At 40.2% G+C, this 20,232-nt stretch overlaps 1 protein-coding gene across 1 annotated transcript in view; it reads left to right on the plus strand.

Moving 5' to 3' along the window:
* The window catches only part of LOC147683099 (zinc metalloproteinase-disintegrin-like VLAIP-B), a 4,305,256-nt gene that overhangs the window by 1,213,844 nt on the left and 3,071,180 nt on the right, over window positions 1-20,232 (plus strand). The window contains exons 10-11 of the mRNA XM_086942498.1: window positions 9,520-9,689; window positions 10,215-10,299. Of these exons, the coding sequence (XP_086798624.1) occupies window positions 9,520-9,689; window positions 10,215-10,299 (255 nt within the window). The remainder of the gene's footprint in view (window positions 1-9,519; window positions 9,690-10,214; window positions 10,300-20,232) is intronic.

Consider the following 20,232-nt stretch of genomic DNA (forward strand, 5'->3'; position numbering starts at 1 on the left):
TGGAAGTAGCCATGCCGTATTTGGACTGCATAGGCTAAGTCTAAATATGGTTATGATTTCTATGCCTATATAAGGATAGGGTGATTTATACCTATATATGGGCATGAATCAGATAAATTACATTAGGGTCCTAAATTCATATACAACAAGGACTTCTTATGGGACATGTAGGGCTTCTCCAGGTCCAACTGTGGAGTTCTCCCCAGCTGGAGCAGGATCTCCAGTGCTGCTCTCCCTGCTAGTTTCTTGCGAAAATGCTCTTGCAAAGATGCTCCTCCTCAATGAGGTCTTCTTGGACCCTGAGTTGCCTGACCTACCCTTAGTACAGGAAGGCACTCTGGTCACAGACTTAATGTTGAAGTGTAAAGGTAAATATCTTCTCTCTCTAGGGAGGAGGATCAAGCTCCTCCTCACTTTCATTATCGCCACCCTGACCCCCAGGTTAATCAGTGTTATCCACTAGAGGGTTCAGCTCATATTCTGCCAAGAGCTCCTGGAGCTTTATTTTGGTAGGGTTTGAGCCTGTTTAGATTTTGTAATTTTTACATAGCTTGGTTGTAAGCTTCAGGTTAAAGTTGATCTCCAGACCACATCTTGTGTATAGTACATTGTTACTAAAAGTCAGGACCTTTTTTCAGAAAACCAAAATAATTCTAAATTAAACGTTTAGACCAAACTAGCATTATGTTTTTTAAACTGTAAACAGTTTGGACTGAGGGACTTAACACAAGGCCCTAACAGTTAGTTTAAACAATTTAGAGAACCTTTTAACCAAAGACAATTTTGGATTCCTTCGTGGAATCACTTATTAATCACATGGTACAACAAATGTCAAGTCTTGTACCCCACCACTGCCACCATTGTACGAAACTGGCTCTTTATATAGTATTCCAAAAAGAGGTATACTGTGCAAAGAGTCTTGTTATCTATTAAAAGTGAGTAAAACCAAAAGGGATGATGGACAGAGTGTTGAACATTGCAGGCACTCACCCCCAGTGGTTTAATCTGTAGTAATCAGGTCCCACACAGTAGATGATGATAAGATGTTTATTAGAAGATATGCAGTTGAGTTGGCATAACGGCCCCACCAGGAGCATCCAGCATGATGCTCAGCCCAATGTCAACTGTAGACCTCAGCCCACAGAATCCCAACATTCTCTTGTGCATCATAGCTGCAACATTCTACAAGCTGGATTAGTAGTGGAGAAAGCATGTATAGCATATCAACTACAAGCAAGAATACTACATTATCCCCTCTCTTCCACAATGAAAACAAAAGGAAAGGAACACTGGTCAGAAAGACAAAAAGGAAGAAACACTGGTCAGAAAGAACCCAAGAAAAGAATACTACATTATCCCCTCTCTTCCACAAAGAAAACAAAAAGGAAAGAACACTGGTCAGAAAGAAAAGAAAAACATACAGAAGAACAAACCCATCCTTCTTTCCATTAATAACAAGAGAAAGACAAGAACCGAACAAAAGGAAACAACAAAGAGGAAAACTAAGCTTGAAAAAACTGATGACTAACCGACAGACACACCTACTGGCCAGACAGGCATGCTAGAAGGAAAGACACAGTACAAGAACAAATGTACGAAATAGTTCAACTCTCAAAGATATAATAATAATAATATACCAAATGACGAGAGTGTGAACAATTTAAACACATGAGAATATGGATTAAAAAAAAACAAAAGATGTCAACATTACCCATCTTCCCACCAGAAAGATAATAATAACAAAATAGATAGAAACATCTCCATGTAAAAACAAGGAAAAAGGGACTGAAACCCAAATTCCTGACCCAAAAACGAAGAACTCTAACACAAAGCCTGCCTCTAAAACAAAGGACAGAAAATGTAAGAATAAAGATAATGGGACTGTAACCCAAATCCTGCCTCTACAACAAAGGACAGAAAAAGTAAAACAAAGGATAATGGGACTCTAACCCAAATCCCGCCTCTCAAACCAGAGACGCTGAATGTAAAACTGAGGATAATGGGACTCTAACCCAAAACCTGCCCCAACGAGGGACGGTGAAGATGCTACCCATGTAGAGAAACTCCAAGTAAAAACTGAGTATATGGGACTAAAACCCATTACTAAAAACGTAGGTGGGACTAACCCCCTTAAACACTGAGTATATGGGACTAACACCCAATACTAATTACATAGGTGGGACTGGAACCCCCTAGATACATACACCTGAAAAAAAAACAAGTCGCACTGTTACAAGAGCAAATGTAAAAGGTAATATGAGAGTAAGACGTAAGAAATGTAAAAGCTGCTAGACCTACAAAACTGAGGGGAATGAAATCAGTGAAAAGGTGTGCACTACCTCAACTGAATAATAAATGTAAGGAAACTAGCTCCTAAACAATACATCCCCTAAATAGAAAGACCTAGCGCCAAGAAAATACCTCCCATAAAAACAGCTCTCCGAGTGAAGAACAAAGAAAAGAAATTTCCTTCTACATACTCGAAGAAACCCAAATCCAAGTCCCGTGCTACTAATGGACGCTAGATGGCAGTGTAACACAACATTGTGAAAGAATAAGTGCTTCGAGAAACAGATTGTACATCTACGACATATTTCAAATATAATTTTCTTACAGCCATAAAAATTGCACCAGTCGTTTCCTGTGTGCTGTTCTTTTTCTTTTTTATGCAATTCATAGTTCACGTGCCCTTCCGAATTCTGATGACTGACTTCGTTTCCTGTGTGCTGTTAATTTGTCTTTTATTGTCATTGTCTTTCATTGTTCAAATGCCCTTCGGAAATCTGATGTCCGACCACGGTGCTGAACACTGCTGTATCGCTGCCTTCATTAATCCTTTGTTTCTTAAATGCTGCTCCATCGTTCATTACAACGCTTTACCTCCTCATCCTCTCAAGGCAACATTAACGCAGATCTAACTGAAACCACATAATGGCAGCACGCTCATTACGTAGCTCCGGGTGGCTCACGGTGCGGTACCACTGAGGAAGCATGCTACCGTGCTGACGAGTCAGTGACAAGAATTATGACGCGTCCCCTTCACTGAACCCTCCTGCAAGGTTCGATTGCATCATCATATCAAGCAGGCCGAGGAGAGGAAAAGAGCTCCTCACCAACGGAAATACTGGTTCCAAGTAAGCCGTTAACCTCCTCACTAAAACACGTACATTCAAGTTGCTCGATATTTAGAGCGTCACTTTGCAAAATTTAATACGCTTTTCTGCCGGTGAGCAACAGAAAGACTTTCCCTCATATAATTAGTACGGCCACTGAAGGAGGCTGTCAATTATATGAACACAAAATATTGCTTATTACTTGAAGTGCCAGAAGTGGAGGTTGACGCATGAACATATAAGCAGGGACTTTCCAAACTGGCACATAGTTCAAATTGCTGCCATAGTCTCTCCAACTCACGTTATCCTTTAAGCTGTGGTGAATGGTAAACTTAGAAACAGACATAGACATTGTCACTGTGGTTTTAAAAACAAACTTTCTCTGTGCAGCGACTCTATGTGTTGTCACAACAAGCTGTTAGGTGAGAAGTTCCTGTTCTTTGTAACAACACATTCTCCCAAAAGTAATCAGGCGGTTAATATAAAGACCTAAAAGTGGATTGAAACAAAAGAGACAACCACGTAGTTTAGTCACAAGCTCCGTTAACCTCGTGTTGACAGTCTATTTAAAAGTACAGTCACAATTTGTAAAGTGGATGCCTTCCGACTTTTTAACCCCTTAACAGGTGGCAATATCACACACACAGCCCGTGTTTACCTTCTTTTCTTTAAGTCTGCAGACGTTTCTTTTTGTAGTATCGGGTTTTTTGTGACTTTGAAGGCTTCCGCTTGTTGACTAATTACTAGATGTTGTAGCACGCCTGTTCTTGAACTGTCCAGTGAAATGGACTCTGGTGGGGCATACAGGCGTGACCTCTCTCTTGCTTGTCAGGTTACTCTATATTTAATTACGCTTTTTTTTCTGTAGGTTTCTTTCTTGAGAGGTATCTTTTACTTGCTTGCTTGAGACTAGTTGCACTTCATCAGAAAAAGTGGTAGGTTCGTTGATCCATCGTCGCCATAAATAATGTAGTAATCAGGTCCCACACAGTAGATGATGATAAGATGTTTATTAGAAGATATGCAGTTGAGTTGGTATAATGGCCCCACCAGGAGCATCTAGCATGATGCTCAGCCCAATGTCAACTGTAGACCTCAGCCCACAGAATCCCAACATTCTCTTGTGCATCATAGCTGCAACATTCTACAAGCTGGACTAGTAGTGGAGAAAGCATGTATAGCATATAAACAACAAGCAAGAATACTACATAATCCATCATCATTCTTTAGCTCACTCCGCCGCCAGAGTTCAGACATGGCCATATGCAAATCAGTATGACCCTGGGCCTCATGGGAACAGTCCAGCCCGAACTGCCAAGCCATGTCTTCCCTGTTAAAAGTGAACAGGGGATTGCTCTAGCATTTCCAAAGTGCTCTTCTAGGGGGTAGTGTGGTCGAGCCGTCGTAGGCTTATCAGAGAAGAGTGTTAGACATCTGCAAAACACACAGAGTCAATAAATTATGCATATGACTCAGTAAGGAATTGCATACCAATCTATAAAAATATCACATATATTTACATAATATTGGGACAAGAATAATCAGAATCAAGTGAGTACTTTTGGAGTTAGGAATTTTTACAGTTTTTAAAAATGGACACAGTGCAATTTTGAAGTGGTAATGTTATCCTATGGAGAAAAGACATACACTGCATACAGGTACTTCACAGCAACTTATGGGACCAGTCTCTTTGAGTTAAAGTAAGTATGGGGCAAGGTTCAAGATAGCACCAACAGGTCATCTCGGGCGGCACTCGGGTGGGTGCAGAAGTGCTTTCCAGCATTGGGTGGCCAATGTTATCCTATGAGGGAAAATATGTACTGCATTTGGGCACTTGACAGCAACTTACGATCCCAATCACCTGGACTTAAGGTACATATGGGTCAAGTTCCAAGGTCACACCAACAGATCACCTTGGGAGGCTCTGGGACGTCCAGTTGCAGAGCTGTGTTATGCTGTTGGTTGTCCAATTCACTTTAATGTGGAATGGGCCGGTTGCAAAGAGGCTGCAAGCTAGGACTTGGAAATCAGTCAGGCTGAACCAATGAGATTGTTCAGGTCCCATGATGCTCAGGGACCTGGGGACACCTTTGGTCCACTTCTCCTCTGGTCAGGGTGGCCGGGTTCCAAGGTTTTCTGAGGCATTGGGTTTTTTGCACCGGGGATACTTGTGGTGCAGAGGGCCTGTAGAAAGAGGCTGCAGGTGGCATTGGTGTGTGCAAACTCAAGGTGGCCTTTGTCTCTGAAGGGTCAGGGGACAACACTGGCACTGTTGGCTCACTTCAACTTGGGCTCAGAGGCATGGGTGTAGTGGTGCTTTCCAGTGTCAGGTTTGTGTTGGTCCGGAGTGTTCACAGTTCTTTTCCAGTACTTGCAGGATGCAGGGGAGCGGCTACTCTACTCCATGGGAGTTTCTGGGTCTTTTTTTAAAGCAAGCAGTCTTCTTAGTCTTTTGGAGGCACAGAAGATACAGGACAAGATGACTTCAGCGCCATTTAGCGGAAACAGCAGACAGGCCAGCAGGGTTAAGGTCAAGTCAGTTGCTTCTCCATAGTCCTTGCTTATTGCAGCTCTTGGGTGTCCTTCTTCTTCTTAGGTTGGCAGGAATCTGTTTTCCTGGTTCCAGGGGCTCCTCTAAATACTCGATTTAGGGGCAGTGGGGGTGTGTAGTGTAGCAGCCTATGGACTACTTACCCCTGTGGTCGATTCGCTCCATATATGACCACTACTTATGGGAAGTGCACATAACCATGTTCTGCCACTTCAAAGATGACAAACTTTTACATTTGTTGCTTCCACATAAGTTGGCTCGCCTTAAGGATAGCACTAGCCTGAAGGTGGGCACACCTTTATGACTACTCATTTTCTGAACTGTTCAGGCACCAAATGGCCTGGACAGGGAGGTTTGCATACCCTCACCTCTGAGGGAAGTCACATTCACATACCATAGTCAGTGGGCTATTTGAAGCTCCCTGCCTTGTATTTCTAATGTGCAGGCCATACTGTAGGAGTAGTTGTAAACACCCTCTGCCCGGGCAGACTTTTTTCCTGACCTCCTTAGAACATAGGCCCTCACCCACACGGTCACAAACTCCTCCTGCTGTTTGGGACCTATCAGCCAGCACACTAGTAATTGGTAGGTTTTTGGGCTGCACCTCTGGGGTGCCCTCTTGGTGTCTGTATTAATAGATTCATCTCTGAATTCAGTGTGTATTTATTAATACAAGATGTTTGATGCAAAACATCTTTGGCTTCAGTGAAGCCATCATGTAGCTGGGGAACTCATTTTCATAATATTGGTCAAGCAATCCAGACCATACCTTGATATATGTCCCCAGAAATTATTGTATTGGTCTACTGAGTAGGACCTTCCACTATATCAGCACGTTAGAGCCGGCTCCAGGCACTCTACATTGATCTTTGTGCTTACAGCTGGCCCTCTCAAATGCATGCTTGAGCTGCAAAAATCAATGCGGGCAGGCACATTCAAAGTAAGTAATTGCAACACTAACACACTTTCCTCATGTTGAAGGGACAGTTGGATTGGAATCTCCCACTAGGAAGTTGGCGACCTGTCTGGTGCATCCTGATCTTACAGCAAATACTGTTTAGGTGGGTGCAGCTGATAGTAACTTTACAAAGGCCCTTGCAGGGTGATCATTGCGTGTAATGTACAAGCAGGACTCCTTGCTCCCACCACTTGGCCTCTTCCTCACCTCTGCCAAGTGGCCAGCATCCTGCATCCAGCTGTACATGCATATCTGGGCTGAGGCTCTACAGAGAGGCCTGGGCTGTGCAAGTGTTTAGATGGGGTGGTCCTTTTTGGTGTCATTGCACTCGCCATTGATCTGTGTCTCTGTATGCTACACTCTTCCCAACACAGCCAAAGCATCCGATGAGCACACTGGCTGCCTCCTGTTTAGTTCCTAACTTGATTATGCACATCCAAGGCCAGTGGATCGATGGATTATATACTTGGGGCCTAGGGCAGCCAGTAGTGATGCTCCCTTGAGTATACAGGTTAGATTTGCCTCCCCGGGTTGAGAAGTGGGGATAGTAGATGTTAGTAGGGATAATGGATGAAAAGTAGGAATGATGCATGAGAAGCAGGGATGAGAAATAGGGAGTAGAGATGAGAAGTAAGAGTGACAAGTATGGATGATGGATGAAAAGTAGATTATGAGAAGCAGGGATGATGGATGAGAAATAGGGAAGAACTAAACAGGAAGTTAAAAATGAATTTTTGAGGGTTAAATCTGATCTACGGAAAAATGCAACTAAAGACTATTCTACCCATGTTTTCCATTATTCCTTGAAAGAAGACAGACCTGGTATACCCATGTACCTTAATGTCATCCACAGACAGTCCCATCAATTTGTACTCTCAAGACTGAGACTAGGCATAGCGCATAACTCAGTTGCCTTCCCCATAATGAAATGTCACACGGTTACCCCCTGTCCGTGTGACGGCTTAACCAAACAAAGCACACAGCACTTTCTCCTACTCTGTCCTTTGTACAAAGCCCAGCGTATTTGCTACCTTAAACCCATGTTTTTGAAATACTCCACGTATACTACAAGCAACGCAATGAGGCTATCATTCTCACTTGCGAGCCCAGATTTATGTTTCTTTACTGCTACGTTTATTTTGAAATCTATCACAGCAAGACTAAGTATGGTTTTTCCATAAACTTACGTACAGTCATCCCTACACTTTATGACAAAAGTTTTTTCCTCGCTCAACACTCTGATATGTATTCCCCCTTGGTGTTGTATTTTTTATATGTATTTCTGAACGTGCAATGTTTTAAACTGTATACTTTTATGATGTTTTTTTTTAAACAATCGAATAAAGTTTATAAACTGAAACTGCATCCAGCTGTACATGCATATCTGGGCTGAGGCTCTACAGAGAGGCCTGGGCTGTGCAAGTGTTTAGATGGGGTGGTCCTTTTTGGTGTCATTGCACTCGCCATTGATCTGTGTCTCTGTATGCTACACTCTTCCCAACACAGCCAAAGCATCCGATGAGCACACTGGCTGCCTCCTGTTTAGTTCCTAACTTGATTATGCACATCCAAGGCCAGTGGATCGATGGATTATATACTTGGGGCCTAGGGCAGCCAGTAGTGATGCTCCCTTGAGTATACAGGTTAGATTTGCCTCCCCGGGTTGAGAAGTGGGGATAGTAGATGTTAGTAGGGATAATGGATGAAAAGTAGGAATGATGAATGAGAAGCAGGGATGAGAAATAGGGAGTAGAGATGAGAAGTAAGAGTGACAAGTATGGATGATGGATGAAAAGTAGATTATGAGAAGCAGGGATGATGGATGAGAAATAGGGAAGATGGATGAGATGTAGCGATGAGTAGTAGGGATGATGGATTAGCAGTAGGAATGAGAAGTGATGATGGCTGATGGATGAGAAGTAAGGATGATGGATAATTGATGAAAAGTAGGGATAATGGATAGTGAATGACAAGTAGTGATGAAAAGTGAAGATGATGGATGATAAGTCGGAATGATGCATGAAAAGTAGAAATGCAGGATGATGGGTCTATGGTAGGGATGAGAGTTAGGGAAGTTGGATGAGAAATAGAGATGGGAAGTGGGGATGAATGTAGGAGGGAGACTTAGGGCTCGATTACAAGTGTGGTGGTCCACCATTGTTAAGCTCACTGGGGCGCATCAGAGGCAGTCTTCTGAACATTCTATTACAATTAGGGCAGTCGTACCTCCATTGCCCCACTGTAGCCGCCAGGGAACTGCTGTTTCCCGGCAGTGCTACAACACTCTTTTGGCTGATTTTCCTCTCCACCACGGTTTTCAAGGTGGTTCCTACTCTATGAAATCCATGGCGCAGAGGAAACAAAAGTGGTCCTGTGTGCCTTAGAGCTATGGGTTGCATGCACCCCAATTTCTGAGCGCATGAGGTACCGTAGTGGGAATGTAAATAAAATCCAGCCAGACACAGAAAATACATGTAATCAGGCGGTCAGCCTGACCACGAGTTTAGTGGTGCGGAAGTGGGGTGGACCCGGCGTCGCACCACCAAGCTCATAATCAGACCCTAAGTGATGGTGGATAGGTATCAAAAGTATTAATGGCAGATAAGAAGTCCGAATGAGAAGTAGGAATTATGGATGAGGAGCAGAGATGAGAAGCAGGGATGATAATGGATGACAAGTATGGCAATGAAATAACATTGAGAAGTCATTAATGAGTATGTCCTAAAATGGATGTTGCACATAGATAACATCAACAGATAACAATACAAGAATGAATTTAGACTAAAAGTACATTTAACTAATCTGATTCTCCAGTGACTGAATAGTTGATGACTACACATGCAATTTCACAAGGACTTTTGAGCAAGTTCATATTAAGCTTTATCATTATTTCCTAGGTTTATAAAAGTATAAATATATTTGTGGCACTGATTGGCATAGAAATATGGTCTACGAAAGATCCTATAGAAGTTACTGCAGATGTTGGTGGCGACCTTGATAGATTCTCAAAATGGAGAAAAGAAACCTTGCTGAAGAGGAAAATAAATGACATTGCCCATTTACTCACGTAAGTTTCAATAGATTTGGCTTTCTGCCTTCAAAATTAAAATGTGTTCAGATATTCCTGTTTTGTGGGGCTCAATGATTAACAAATGTTATCAGTTACAATCAATGCCATAAATACTGCAGCTTGAAAGGCGAAAGACAGTACAATGCACATCAACAGGTTTTAGTTTAGTGTGAAATACATTTCAAGTATATTGTTTTGCATGAGTATCAATGGGGACATGTATCATTTTTAACAGTTTGTCTGAGAAGATTCATTTGTGTTATATTGCGGTCTAAGGATTCGTATATTTAAGTAGATCACACTGTTTAAGGATCTTCTCCTTAGATCCCTAAACTAACAGCATTTTAAATGTATATTTTAAATCGCATGCTCATACTTGGCAGCAAGGACTAGTATGCCTTTAGAAGGCAGTACTCTTGTTTTCTCTGTATCAATTTCTACCTACATATTGTATTTTAATACAATCTGCATTGTTTCCTTACTAAAAACAACTAACTACACATATAAACTCTCTCTCTATAGGAATGTTGATTTTGACGGACCAACGATTGGTTTGGCATTTGTAAAGGGCATGTGCTCGAATGAGGTTTCTGCTGCAGTTATTCAGGTAGGCTGTTCCTTTCTCTAGTGTTTTGCAAAAGGTGTGCTTTGATCAGGTCCAAGCAATCAATTTGAGTGCAAATACTTTGCATAATACTCAACTGACATGGTGTAGTGAGTTCCCTGTAGGGCCCACTTACTTCGTTCTTCTTTATTTTAATCTAAATACACATAGTAGACTGCTCTGCACACATTACCAAATAACAAGTTTGTTTTTGAGAAACTATGGGGCATATTATCAAGGACAGGCGATGCATTATCGCCGCTTTTATCGGCAGGAAACTGCCGATAAAGAGGCGATAATGGCCTTGATAATATGCTCTATAAATTTCAATCGAAGCCCATGTTAGATGTGTTCACATCTAACATGGGCTTTGATTGAAATTCATAGAGCATTTTATCAAGGTCATTATCGCCGCTTTATCTGCAGTTTCCTGCCGATAAAAGCGGCGATAATGCATCGCCTGTCCTTGATAATATGCCCCTATATTATTCTATAAAATACATTGCTCATGTTTTATAGTTCAGTGCTTCTTCCTGTGACTCTGTCTGAACATTTCATTCAAGGTCGAACAACACCGAGCCCAGTTGTCTTCTGTGGTAGCTTAGCAAAATATTATAACATTTAGACATAACATGGGGGGTAAACAGTCAAAATATCGATTTTTTAATTTCGACTTACACTTATATCGAGTTGCTAATATCGATGGGACAGAATATCGATGTCCAGAATATCCATGGCCAGAATATCGACCCTAAGGTAAGTAATATCGAAATTACTTATATCGATAGCATATATATCGATGTAAGTAATTTCGATTTACTAATATGTGTTAGAAATTTTAGTTAAGTATTTAAATTACTTGTTATAATATGTGTTTAATATGTTTTTATAAATAAAAAATATATAAAAGTAAATAATATGTTTTACTACCAGAGCGGGTTGTGGGTTTTTTGGGGAATAGGGTGGGAAGTAATTTATTTGTAATTAAATAATTATTTTTTAATGATTAATTTATTTTGCAATTAAATATTAATTGGCAATGAATTATTTTAATTGATTAATTGATTAATTAATTGATAATTTATGTATATTTTTAAGTAAATTATATGTTTTACTACTGGAGCGGGTTGTGGGTTTGTAGGGGAATAGGGTGGGAAGTAATTTATTTGTAATTAAATAATTATTTTTCAATGATCAATTTATTTTTCAATTCAATATTAATTGGCAATGAATTATTTTAATTGATTAATTGATTAATTAATTGATAATTTATGTATTTTTTTAATTAAATTATATGTTTTACTACTGGAGCGGGTTGTGGGTTTATAGGGGAATAGGGTGGGAAGTAATTTATTTGTAATTAATTAATTATTTTTTAATAATTTATTTATTTTGCTATTAAATATTAATTGGCAATGAATTATTTTAATTGATTAATAGAATAATTAATTGATAATTTATGTTTATTTTTAACTAAATTATATGTTTTACTACTGGAGCGGGTTGTGGGTTTATGGGGAATAGGGTGGGAAGTAATTTAATTGTAATGTTAATTAATTTTGGGTAAAGGAGTATTTTTAGTGTTCAGGGTCAGTTTGGGGTTTTTGGGTAAAGGGGTATTTTTAGTGTTCTGGGTCAGTTTTGGATTTTGGGGTAAAGGGGTATTTTTAGGATTCAGGGTCAGTTTTCAGTTTTTGGGTAAAGGGGTATTTTTAGGGTTCAGGGTCAGTTTTCAGTTTTTGGGTAAAGGGGTATTTTTAGGGTTCAGGGTCAGTTTTCAGTTTTTGGGTAAAGGGGTATTTTTAGGGTTCAGGGTCAGTTTTCAGTTTTTGGGTAAAGGGGTATTTTTAGGGTCCAGGGTCAGTTTTCAGTTTTTGGGTAAAGGGGTATTTTTAGGGTTCAGGGTCAGTTTTCAGTTTTTGGGTAAAGGGGTATTTTTTGGGTTCAGGGTCAGTTTTCAGTTTTTGGGTAAAGGGGTATTTTTAGGGTTCAGGGTCAGTTTTTAGTTTTTGGGTAAAGGGGTATTTTTAGGGTTCAGGGTCAGTTTTCAGTTTTTGGGTAAAGGGGTATTGTTTGGGTTCAGGGTCAGTTTTCAGTTTTTGGGTAAAGGGGTATTTTTAGGGTTCAGGGTCAGTTTTAGGTTTTTGGGTAAAGGGGTATTTTTAGGGTTCAGGGTCAGATTTCCCTACTGTTGTACCCACTGGAGTGGGAATAGTAATTATTGTTAAGTAAGTATATATTATATATGATTTTTAATTATTATTTTTTAAATTAAATATGTATTATTAATTTATTTACTATTATTACATATATTTAAATATGTGTAAGTAATTAATAAGTATTATTTACAGTATTTTTATGTTATTTAAAATTTTTAAAAAATCGATATATTTAACAACGATATTTTTAACATCGATATTATTTTTTCGATATTTTGGTACTTACCATGTTGTACATAGGGCGTCGATATAATTACGCCGATATTTGTGTAGGTCGAAATTCTGTCTGTCGAAATTTTGTCATAGATCCAACATGGGGGACCGGCTGCTATTTTATAGCATGATACTTCTTATCAAATAAACCAAGACTTGCAGTTTTGAAAACAGAGAGGAGGATTTCCAGCAGAGGAAAGGTTCTGGGACGGGCGCACCACCTTTGATCAATCTTAGATGCAGACCAGCTAACTTCAAATGCCAGGTATGGTGCTCGGAACCAATCCCAGAGTTCACTAATATATAACTGTGCTCACGAAATGAGGGTAGGCACAGGCATATATATAATCCGCCATGATAGGGATTTTCTTGTGCAAAGTTTACTAATAATGCTGATCACTTTGTTCAGTTGCATGTTTCCTAATTGCAGCAAAGTTTCTTCATGATAGAGCACAAAAGTTTCAAAAAATATTGTAAACGTTCCTCGTGCCTTTTTATGTTTAACACCATCCCTGCTGATGATATCCTTCTCCTGTGCCATAATTTAAACGAGCGTGGTAATGATGAGCTTAGCTCGTCATGAGCACATGAGAGGTATACCTCATGACGAGCTGAGCTCGTCATGAGCATCGAAGGGGTTGAGGTGGACATGCATGAGTAAGAGACAAAAGTGATGATCTGTTACCACGGCTCCCTGGGAGGGGCTAGATTTTATGTTCTCAGTTGCTAATTTGACTGTTAGTCTGGGAGGGTTAGGAGGGAATGTAAGGACCTATGAGCTAGTGGGATCCAAGCCCATAGGTACTGATGTGGTATGGTGAGTCACTCCCTACATACTGATGTTCTGTGATCCCCCGCATAGTTTTATTTTCAAACAGTATCCCTGCAACAATGGACTTTGAAATTCTACCCCACTGAGGCACACAATGTGCAAGTTGAAAAAAATCATTTTTTCTGAATGTGTTTTGGTTCAGAGGGAAATTTGAGGATTAAGTTTTAATGACGAATAAGGAAAACCTTTTCTGTCAACTATTTATATAGGGGAATAAAAGGAGGAGAGGATATGGTGATGTTAATGTGTGAAGCCATTTGGGGTTGACTAAGTTCTGTCCTTTCGTTTCCTGCTCAAAGGTTTGAGGGGCCTGAACGTATAAATAGCTATTGGACTAGGTATTTCTCTGTACAATGCAATAGAGGTAAACATGCACTATTTCTTGCATCATTTTCTATAATTTTAGAGCCCCATAAATCATACAATGAAGATAAATTGACTTTCCTAATGTCTTGTTTGCGTATGCTGGTAATAGACGACCCGTTTACTATGCTGACTACTCTAGCTGCATAATTCTGCAGTTGTGAAGAATGCTGAGAACCTGTCTATTATGTGAATTCCTACTATTCTGAGAAAAAAGCTAGCTACCCCTCTTTTAGATTTTATGTAACAAACCTGTTAATGGCTGTACATCACATTCTGAAGCCTTTATCATGTAGTCAAACACTGACTGGGTACAGAACTCTGTCTTCTTTTATGTATGAGAGTGAATTATATCATGTGAAACTAAAAGTTGTTATACTTTGCCTGGGACAGTATATGCACATGTAATTTTATAGTTTGAAGGAAGACATTTTGGGAATCCAGGGCCTCATTTACAATATTTTGACACACAGCAGCACAGCAGTGCTTCAAAAGATATGTGCAGTATCTGCAAGATACAGCATATTTCTGTCCTTTTCCTCTGCACTGGTGCACAATAGGCTGCCATGCTCCAACACAGGAAGCATTGCGCCATGGTGCAAGGGTGTCAGTGGTGTAGGGGTGATTGTTTTTGTGCTGGAAGGGACACCTACCTGCACAAAAACAATCATGAGATGGCTTTTGGGTTCCTATTTTAACCAGGGTATTGCAGGGATTTTGCGAGAGAGGTTTTATTAAAACATGGTCCGAATCCATCATTGTCCCCATTTCTAAAAAGGACGATTGGGACAATCCTGCCTGCTATCGCCCAATATCCTTGTTGGACTTTCTGATGAAGGTGGCCGGCAGGATTGTCCTTGATCGATTGCAGGGTTGGACCAAAGAAAACAAGGTTTTAAGTGACGTCCAATACGGCTTAGGCACAAACGAGCAGATTTTAAACTTAAGTATTTTAATTGGTAAATTTTCTAATGCAAAATCTGGGCAGTTCTACTTGGCCTTTGTGGTCCTCTCTGCGGCTTTTGATTGCGTAGTTCACAAAAAGCTATGGGGGGGGTCCTGAAAGAACTAAAGGTTGACCCTGTTTTAATTCAATTCTTAAGACATCTATATTCTGGGACCACCGCAAAGGTCCGCTATGGAACCAAGGGTGAGTGTACTGCCCCATTTAAAATAGAAGAAGGCGTAAGGCAGGGTTGTGTGTTGGCACCACTCCTGTTCTCCCTATATACTAATGCCCTGGAACAGGAGTTGGTGTTACATACTAGGGATTCACCATATGTAAGCTCATGCCCGATTGCATCCCTCTTTTACGCCGACGATGCCGAACTCATGGCCCGCACCCAAGTCGGTTTACAGAGGGCCCTTTCTTTTTATTCTATCCTTATGGATAGGCTTGGCCTGAGATTGAATGCTAAGAAAAGTTTTGTGATGTTGTGTGGGTCAACAAAAAATAAGATAAGAAAATTTCAGGCTGGGGCAGCGACGTTGAAACCACTGACTCATTTAGCTATTTGGGCGTGCTTTTTGACAGGACAGGTTCCTGGGCACCAGCTGCTAAGGCTAGGTATTTACTATATCTAAAGTCTATAGCGGCTCTCTTTAATTTTTCGAAAAAATTGGGGAAAAAGCCTTTAGAAATCATGCTAAAGATATATCGTGCAAAAAGCGTGAGCATAGTTCTTTACGGGGCGGGAATCTGGGGATTCCAAGATTGTACACTAATTCAGCATGCGGAAAACGCCTTTTTGAGGTCCCTCTTAAGTGTTCCAAACAGTGCATCAGTTTTTAATTGTCATTCTGAGCTGGGAGTTACACATATTTCTGACTTGATCAGGGATTCTTCTAATTTTCCAGAAGACGACAACACGGAGGAGCAGGGAGGCCGCACTGCAATCACAGGGCTCGTGCACAAAGAAAATATTTGAAAGAATCCGAGAAATCACGCGATCGGAGCGCATTTTAGAAAATCCCGGATAAATCTATAACAGGTCTAAAGACTATATGAACCCCCCCTCACTGACGGTGGCTCCACCGTGTAAATTTAAGATCGCGGTTCTGACTTGTAAAGTATAGCTCAAGGGAATTGAAATACCTGAGCAGCTTGCAACCCGCGAGAAAACTTTTCGAAACTCATCTGTTTCATTACACAGAATATAATGGAGTCAAAAGTTCTAAGGTCCTGAAGAAGGTGTCAAAAGAAAGAAAGCACCGAAACGCTGGGTCGACTGTTTTTGACTGTTTTTAATTTTGACTTGTGAGAAATATTCTTTTGTATCACCACGCTATGTGGTTTTTTAATGAATTTGTGATAATGTTTTAGATTGTAACCCAGTTGGGAGGAAAACAATAAATTCCATCATTTTTAAACTTCATAAAAACTGTCTGTCCGTCACATTTAACTGTGTTTTTAAGTTTGTCAAATCGTGGTTCAGTGACTTCCTCTACCTAGTGAGTTATTCGTGCTATTTATAGGATGGTATAGAAAACTATCCCCTCAAGCCAGACCATTCCCATAGTTTTTGATACAGTAATTTTCTATCTGCTGTTTGGATAAACAGGGACTCCCAATTTTTCAGTTGATCAGGGCCCAGCAAGTTTTTTTATGGCACAGAATTTGGACCACAGAGAGTGCCACCCTCAATAGGGATATAATGAGGGATGCCAATAATTTAGATAATGTCTGCAAAATCCCATTGCTGAAATATGTCGAGAATTTTATGCAGGACATTGGCCATCCTGAATATTTTAACCTGCCCGATAGCCTGAATGTGATCAAACGTAAAGAGTTTAAAGGAGTCGTTATGACCCATTTAGAAGAAAATAGACTAGCACTTGTTTTGAATAAACCTACGGCAATTCACCATCAATTGATAATAACCACGCGTAATATTCAACCATATCTGCAACAAGTCACAAGCAGATATGATAGATTTCTCCTGACCAGATTCAGATTTGGGACTTTCCACCATTTAATTTCGTTCCCAAATATCAACGACTGGTCGAGAGAATAATGCCGATGCCCTTGTGACACCGTATCACAACAAAGCACGATACATGTGGTTTTATTCTGCAAGTTCTACTCCATTGAAAGGCTAAGATGGTTAAAGCTACTACTCAAACAGGGAGGTCGGAGGCAATGTCGTCCTGCTTTTACATATTTGCAGATGTTGGATAGTTTTTATTGCATTGGTACCATGACGGGATTCCAAAAGAGCGTAATAAGGAATAGGAAAGTAACTAACCAGTGAATTCCGGGAAGAGTCCATTGGAAAATCTCTTCAAAGGAAGCATCATATGTTTATAACTACTTTATGAATTGCCAGTATATTTAAGCGGATTGTTGTATATAGATGCATTTTAATATGATATTAGGTGATGAATTTTTCTTCCCGTATGTATGCTTTTATGATTTTATTACCTGAAATCGAATAAAGCTCGTTTTGATTGATTGATTGCGATTGACTCTTTCTATGCTGTGCCTCCCTTACGCCTTGCATGGGGAGGCATAGGAATCTGAAGCATTCTCAGGTTTACAAAACCTTGTAAATCTGGGAATGCGTCAGGTTCCATGGATGTTGCGTTAGAACAGCCACAGCAACACCGATGGAACACCCCTGTCACACAGAGTAACGCGTAAAAGAGGGCCATATTTACAATGCCATGAAAAGCTATGAAGGGGGGCTTTACATGGCCTTGTAACTATGGGCAGGTACACTACGCCACTGGTGCATCAAAAATAGTGACACACGGACGGCTTGTAAATAAGCCCCTCAGTTTTTTCAACAATAGTTACTGATATAGTCATCTATTCACACGGGGACCGGTTCACAAACAACCTTGCAGTCATGTTGAGGAGGTCCGTGCTGTTGTGATGGAGTATTGGTACTCATGGCTGAATCTTTGCACAGAAAATTGCAGTGCGGAGAGTGTCCCAACTGCGTCATGACTGCAAAGGCTCTTCGTGAATCAGGACCTTAGCATACTTTTCTCATAAACCCTGATCTAGTCACTGTTCCTGTTAATGTTTCACATACCCTTTGTCACTCTAAATTTACAACTGTATTGGCTTCATATGTATTGGGCGGAAAATCCTTAGCAAGGGTGCTGCTAATGGTGGAACATATTTTATTGGAGTTGGTGGGGTACTTTATATAAGACAGAATTCATTACAGTGTCTGTTACAGAAACATTGAATGATATTTCCATAAGTATAGGGATGGTAACAAGAGTCAAGATAGAAACATGTATGTACAAAGTCAGCGGATAGTGGGTGAATACATTGTGGTGGGGAAGTTGACTGGAAGAAATTAGCGTTTTTATTATTTTTTCACTTAGTTCAGATAGATAGGGTCCAGTCCTAGAACCTATGCATTAATAATTAAAAAATTTGGGCATAGAAGGAAAAATGCTCTGTTGTCTTTTTTCTTTCTTTGCCATGGGGATCACTAGATTCTTCAGAATAGTGAAAACCTGAGAGAGCGCTATCCATTCTAGGCATTCTAGTTCATTAATTTGTGAAGTTTTGTGTATGATACATAGATTTACATACATGAATGAGGATCCTGGTTGTATGGGAAGATAGGGTGATGTGGTTAAACCGCCTTTGCCTCGAGTTAAGACATGCAGTTGTCAGCCTTCATTTTGGTGTCAAGGGGGTATATTTACAAATATATTTAAAAATATGTTCCATATTTACAAAGCGGTGTGTGATACCTTGTACATATTCTTTCTTCTTCTTATCTATACTATTCTTAGTCTCTATGATTCTCCCTGTTACCACTCTAGGTATCTCATGTTATCTACGTCTGGAATGTTAATATGTCATAGTAACCTTTGAAATGCTAGGAGATTAGAGATCAGTTGGGACTTTATTTAAAGTAAAGGTTTGGAGCAAATTTCGAATGTGGAATTATATAAGACTTTGAGGAGAAGTGACTGAGTGTAAACTGAAGGATTGGAACAACTATTGAATGCGCTTAATCTATGCTGTTCGCCCTTCCAACGTGCTCTATTACATGAAGATACTGTGTTTTTCTATAGACTGTGCCTTATGGATACACGTAATTTGAAATTCTTATATTTTGTGCAATACGTTATTCATCTCTGCGCATCAGCTTTAGTAATCGTCTCACAAAAGAACTTCTGCTGACTGTCTTAGTACTGGGTTCTTGTAATTTTAATGAAAAGACGAGAATCTGTAAACTTTCTTGGCATATGCAGAAGCTATCCATTGACGATATTACTAACAAGCGCGAGCGCATGTTGTGATTTGAAATATCTGGTGAGTTCGGAAGCACCAGGTGACTCTCTTTACAAGGCTCTGGTGTCTCTCCTGTGATGTGCTGCTTACAAGGCTCCGGTACCTCTCCTGTGATGTGCTGCTGTGACGTGAGACAACCAGTCACGGAATGCGCTAGGAGGACGTTCCTGGCGTTAACGTGATTGACGCTTACGTGACATCGTGAACGCACGACGTCGGCGACCATATAGGAGTACTTCATTGGTTTCAAGCACCTAAGTTCTGGAATGATGTGAAGTCCTGAGTCGTGAGTGCCGATTTTACTGATTCTCTCAACAACGTCACACGCAATTACATCTAGCTGCTGATTGTTTTCGGCGATTCGCACGCCTCAAAGTTCCTCTTCGAAATACAACTCTTGTGGATCGTTTTTGGCAATTCTCACACCTTGTATTCGAGAATTCACATGCCTTCCTTTGTTTGGATGTTCTTCAGGTAACTTTTAGGTGTGCAACTGCCTCTGCGATTCGCACGCTTATTAGATAGTCTCAATTATCATTTAGCTGCTGTAATTGCGTGCGCATCTTTTGCAATACTTTCCATATTAACTACTGAATTCCGGAGTCAATAATCCAATTGTTTGTTATTTGCGGGTGGACAAGAACATATTTTTACGTCATAGGACATATTTTTATTTTTCACCAGTCTCTTCACTCTGGAGATATATTCAAGGACAATCTAATCTTCATGTGGTAGATCGCTTTTGTGCATCTATTGATTTCCTTTAAGGTATTAATACTGTATCTGTATTTTGCATATGTTTGGCGCTATGCAGAATGTAACAGCAGCTCCTTTCTTTTTATCCACACCTGGCCAACCCCCTATAAGGTGGAAGACCTGGAAGAATGTCTTCGAACGATATGCTAGAGTGTGTGGTGCTTGTCTAAGTGCAGAGAGAAAAACATCTCTTCTTCTGCATTGCTTAGGGGCTGAAGGGCAAGATGTGTTCGATCATCTTCCCGATTTAACAGAAGAAGAGTCAAATGGGTTGAATGACTATGAAATAG

Source organism: Lissotriton vulgaris, chromosome 11 (genome assembly GCF_964263255.1).
Source record: "Lissotriton vulgaris chromosome 11, aLisVul1.2, whole genome shotgun sequence".
Classification (NCBI taxonomy): domain Eukaryota; kingdom Metazoa; phylum Chordata; class Amphibia; order Caudata; family Salamandridae; genus Lissotriton; species Lissotriton vulgaris.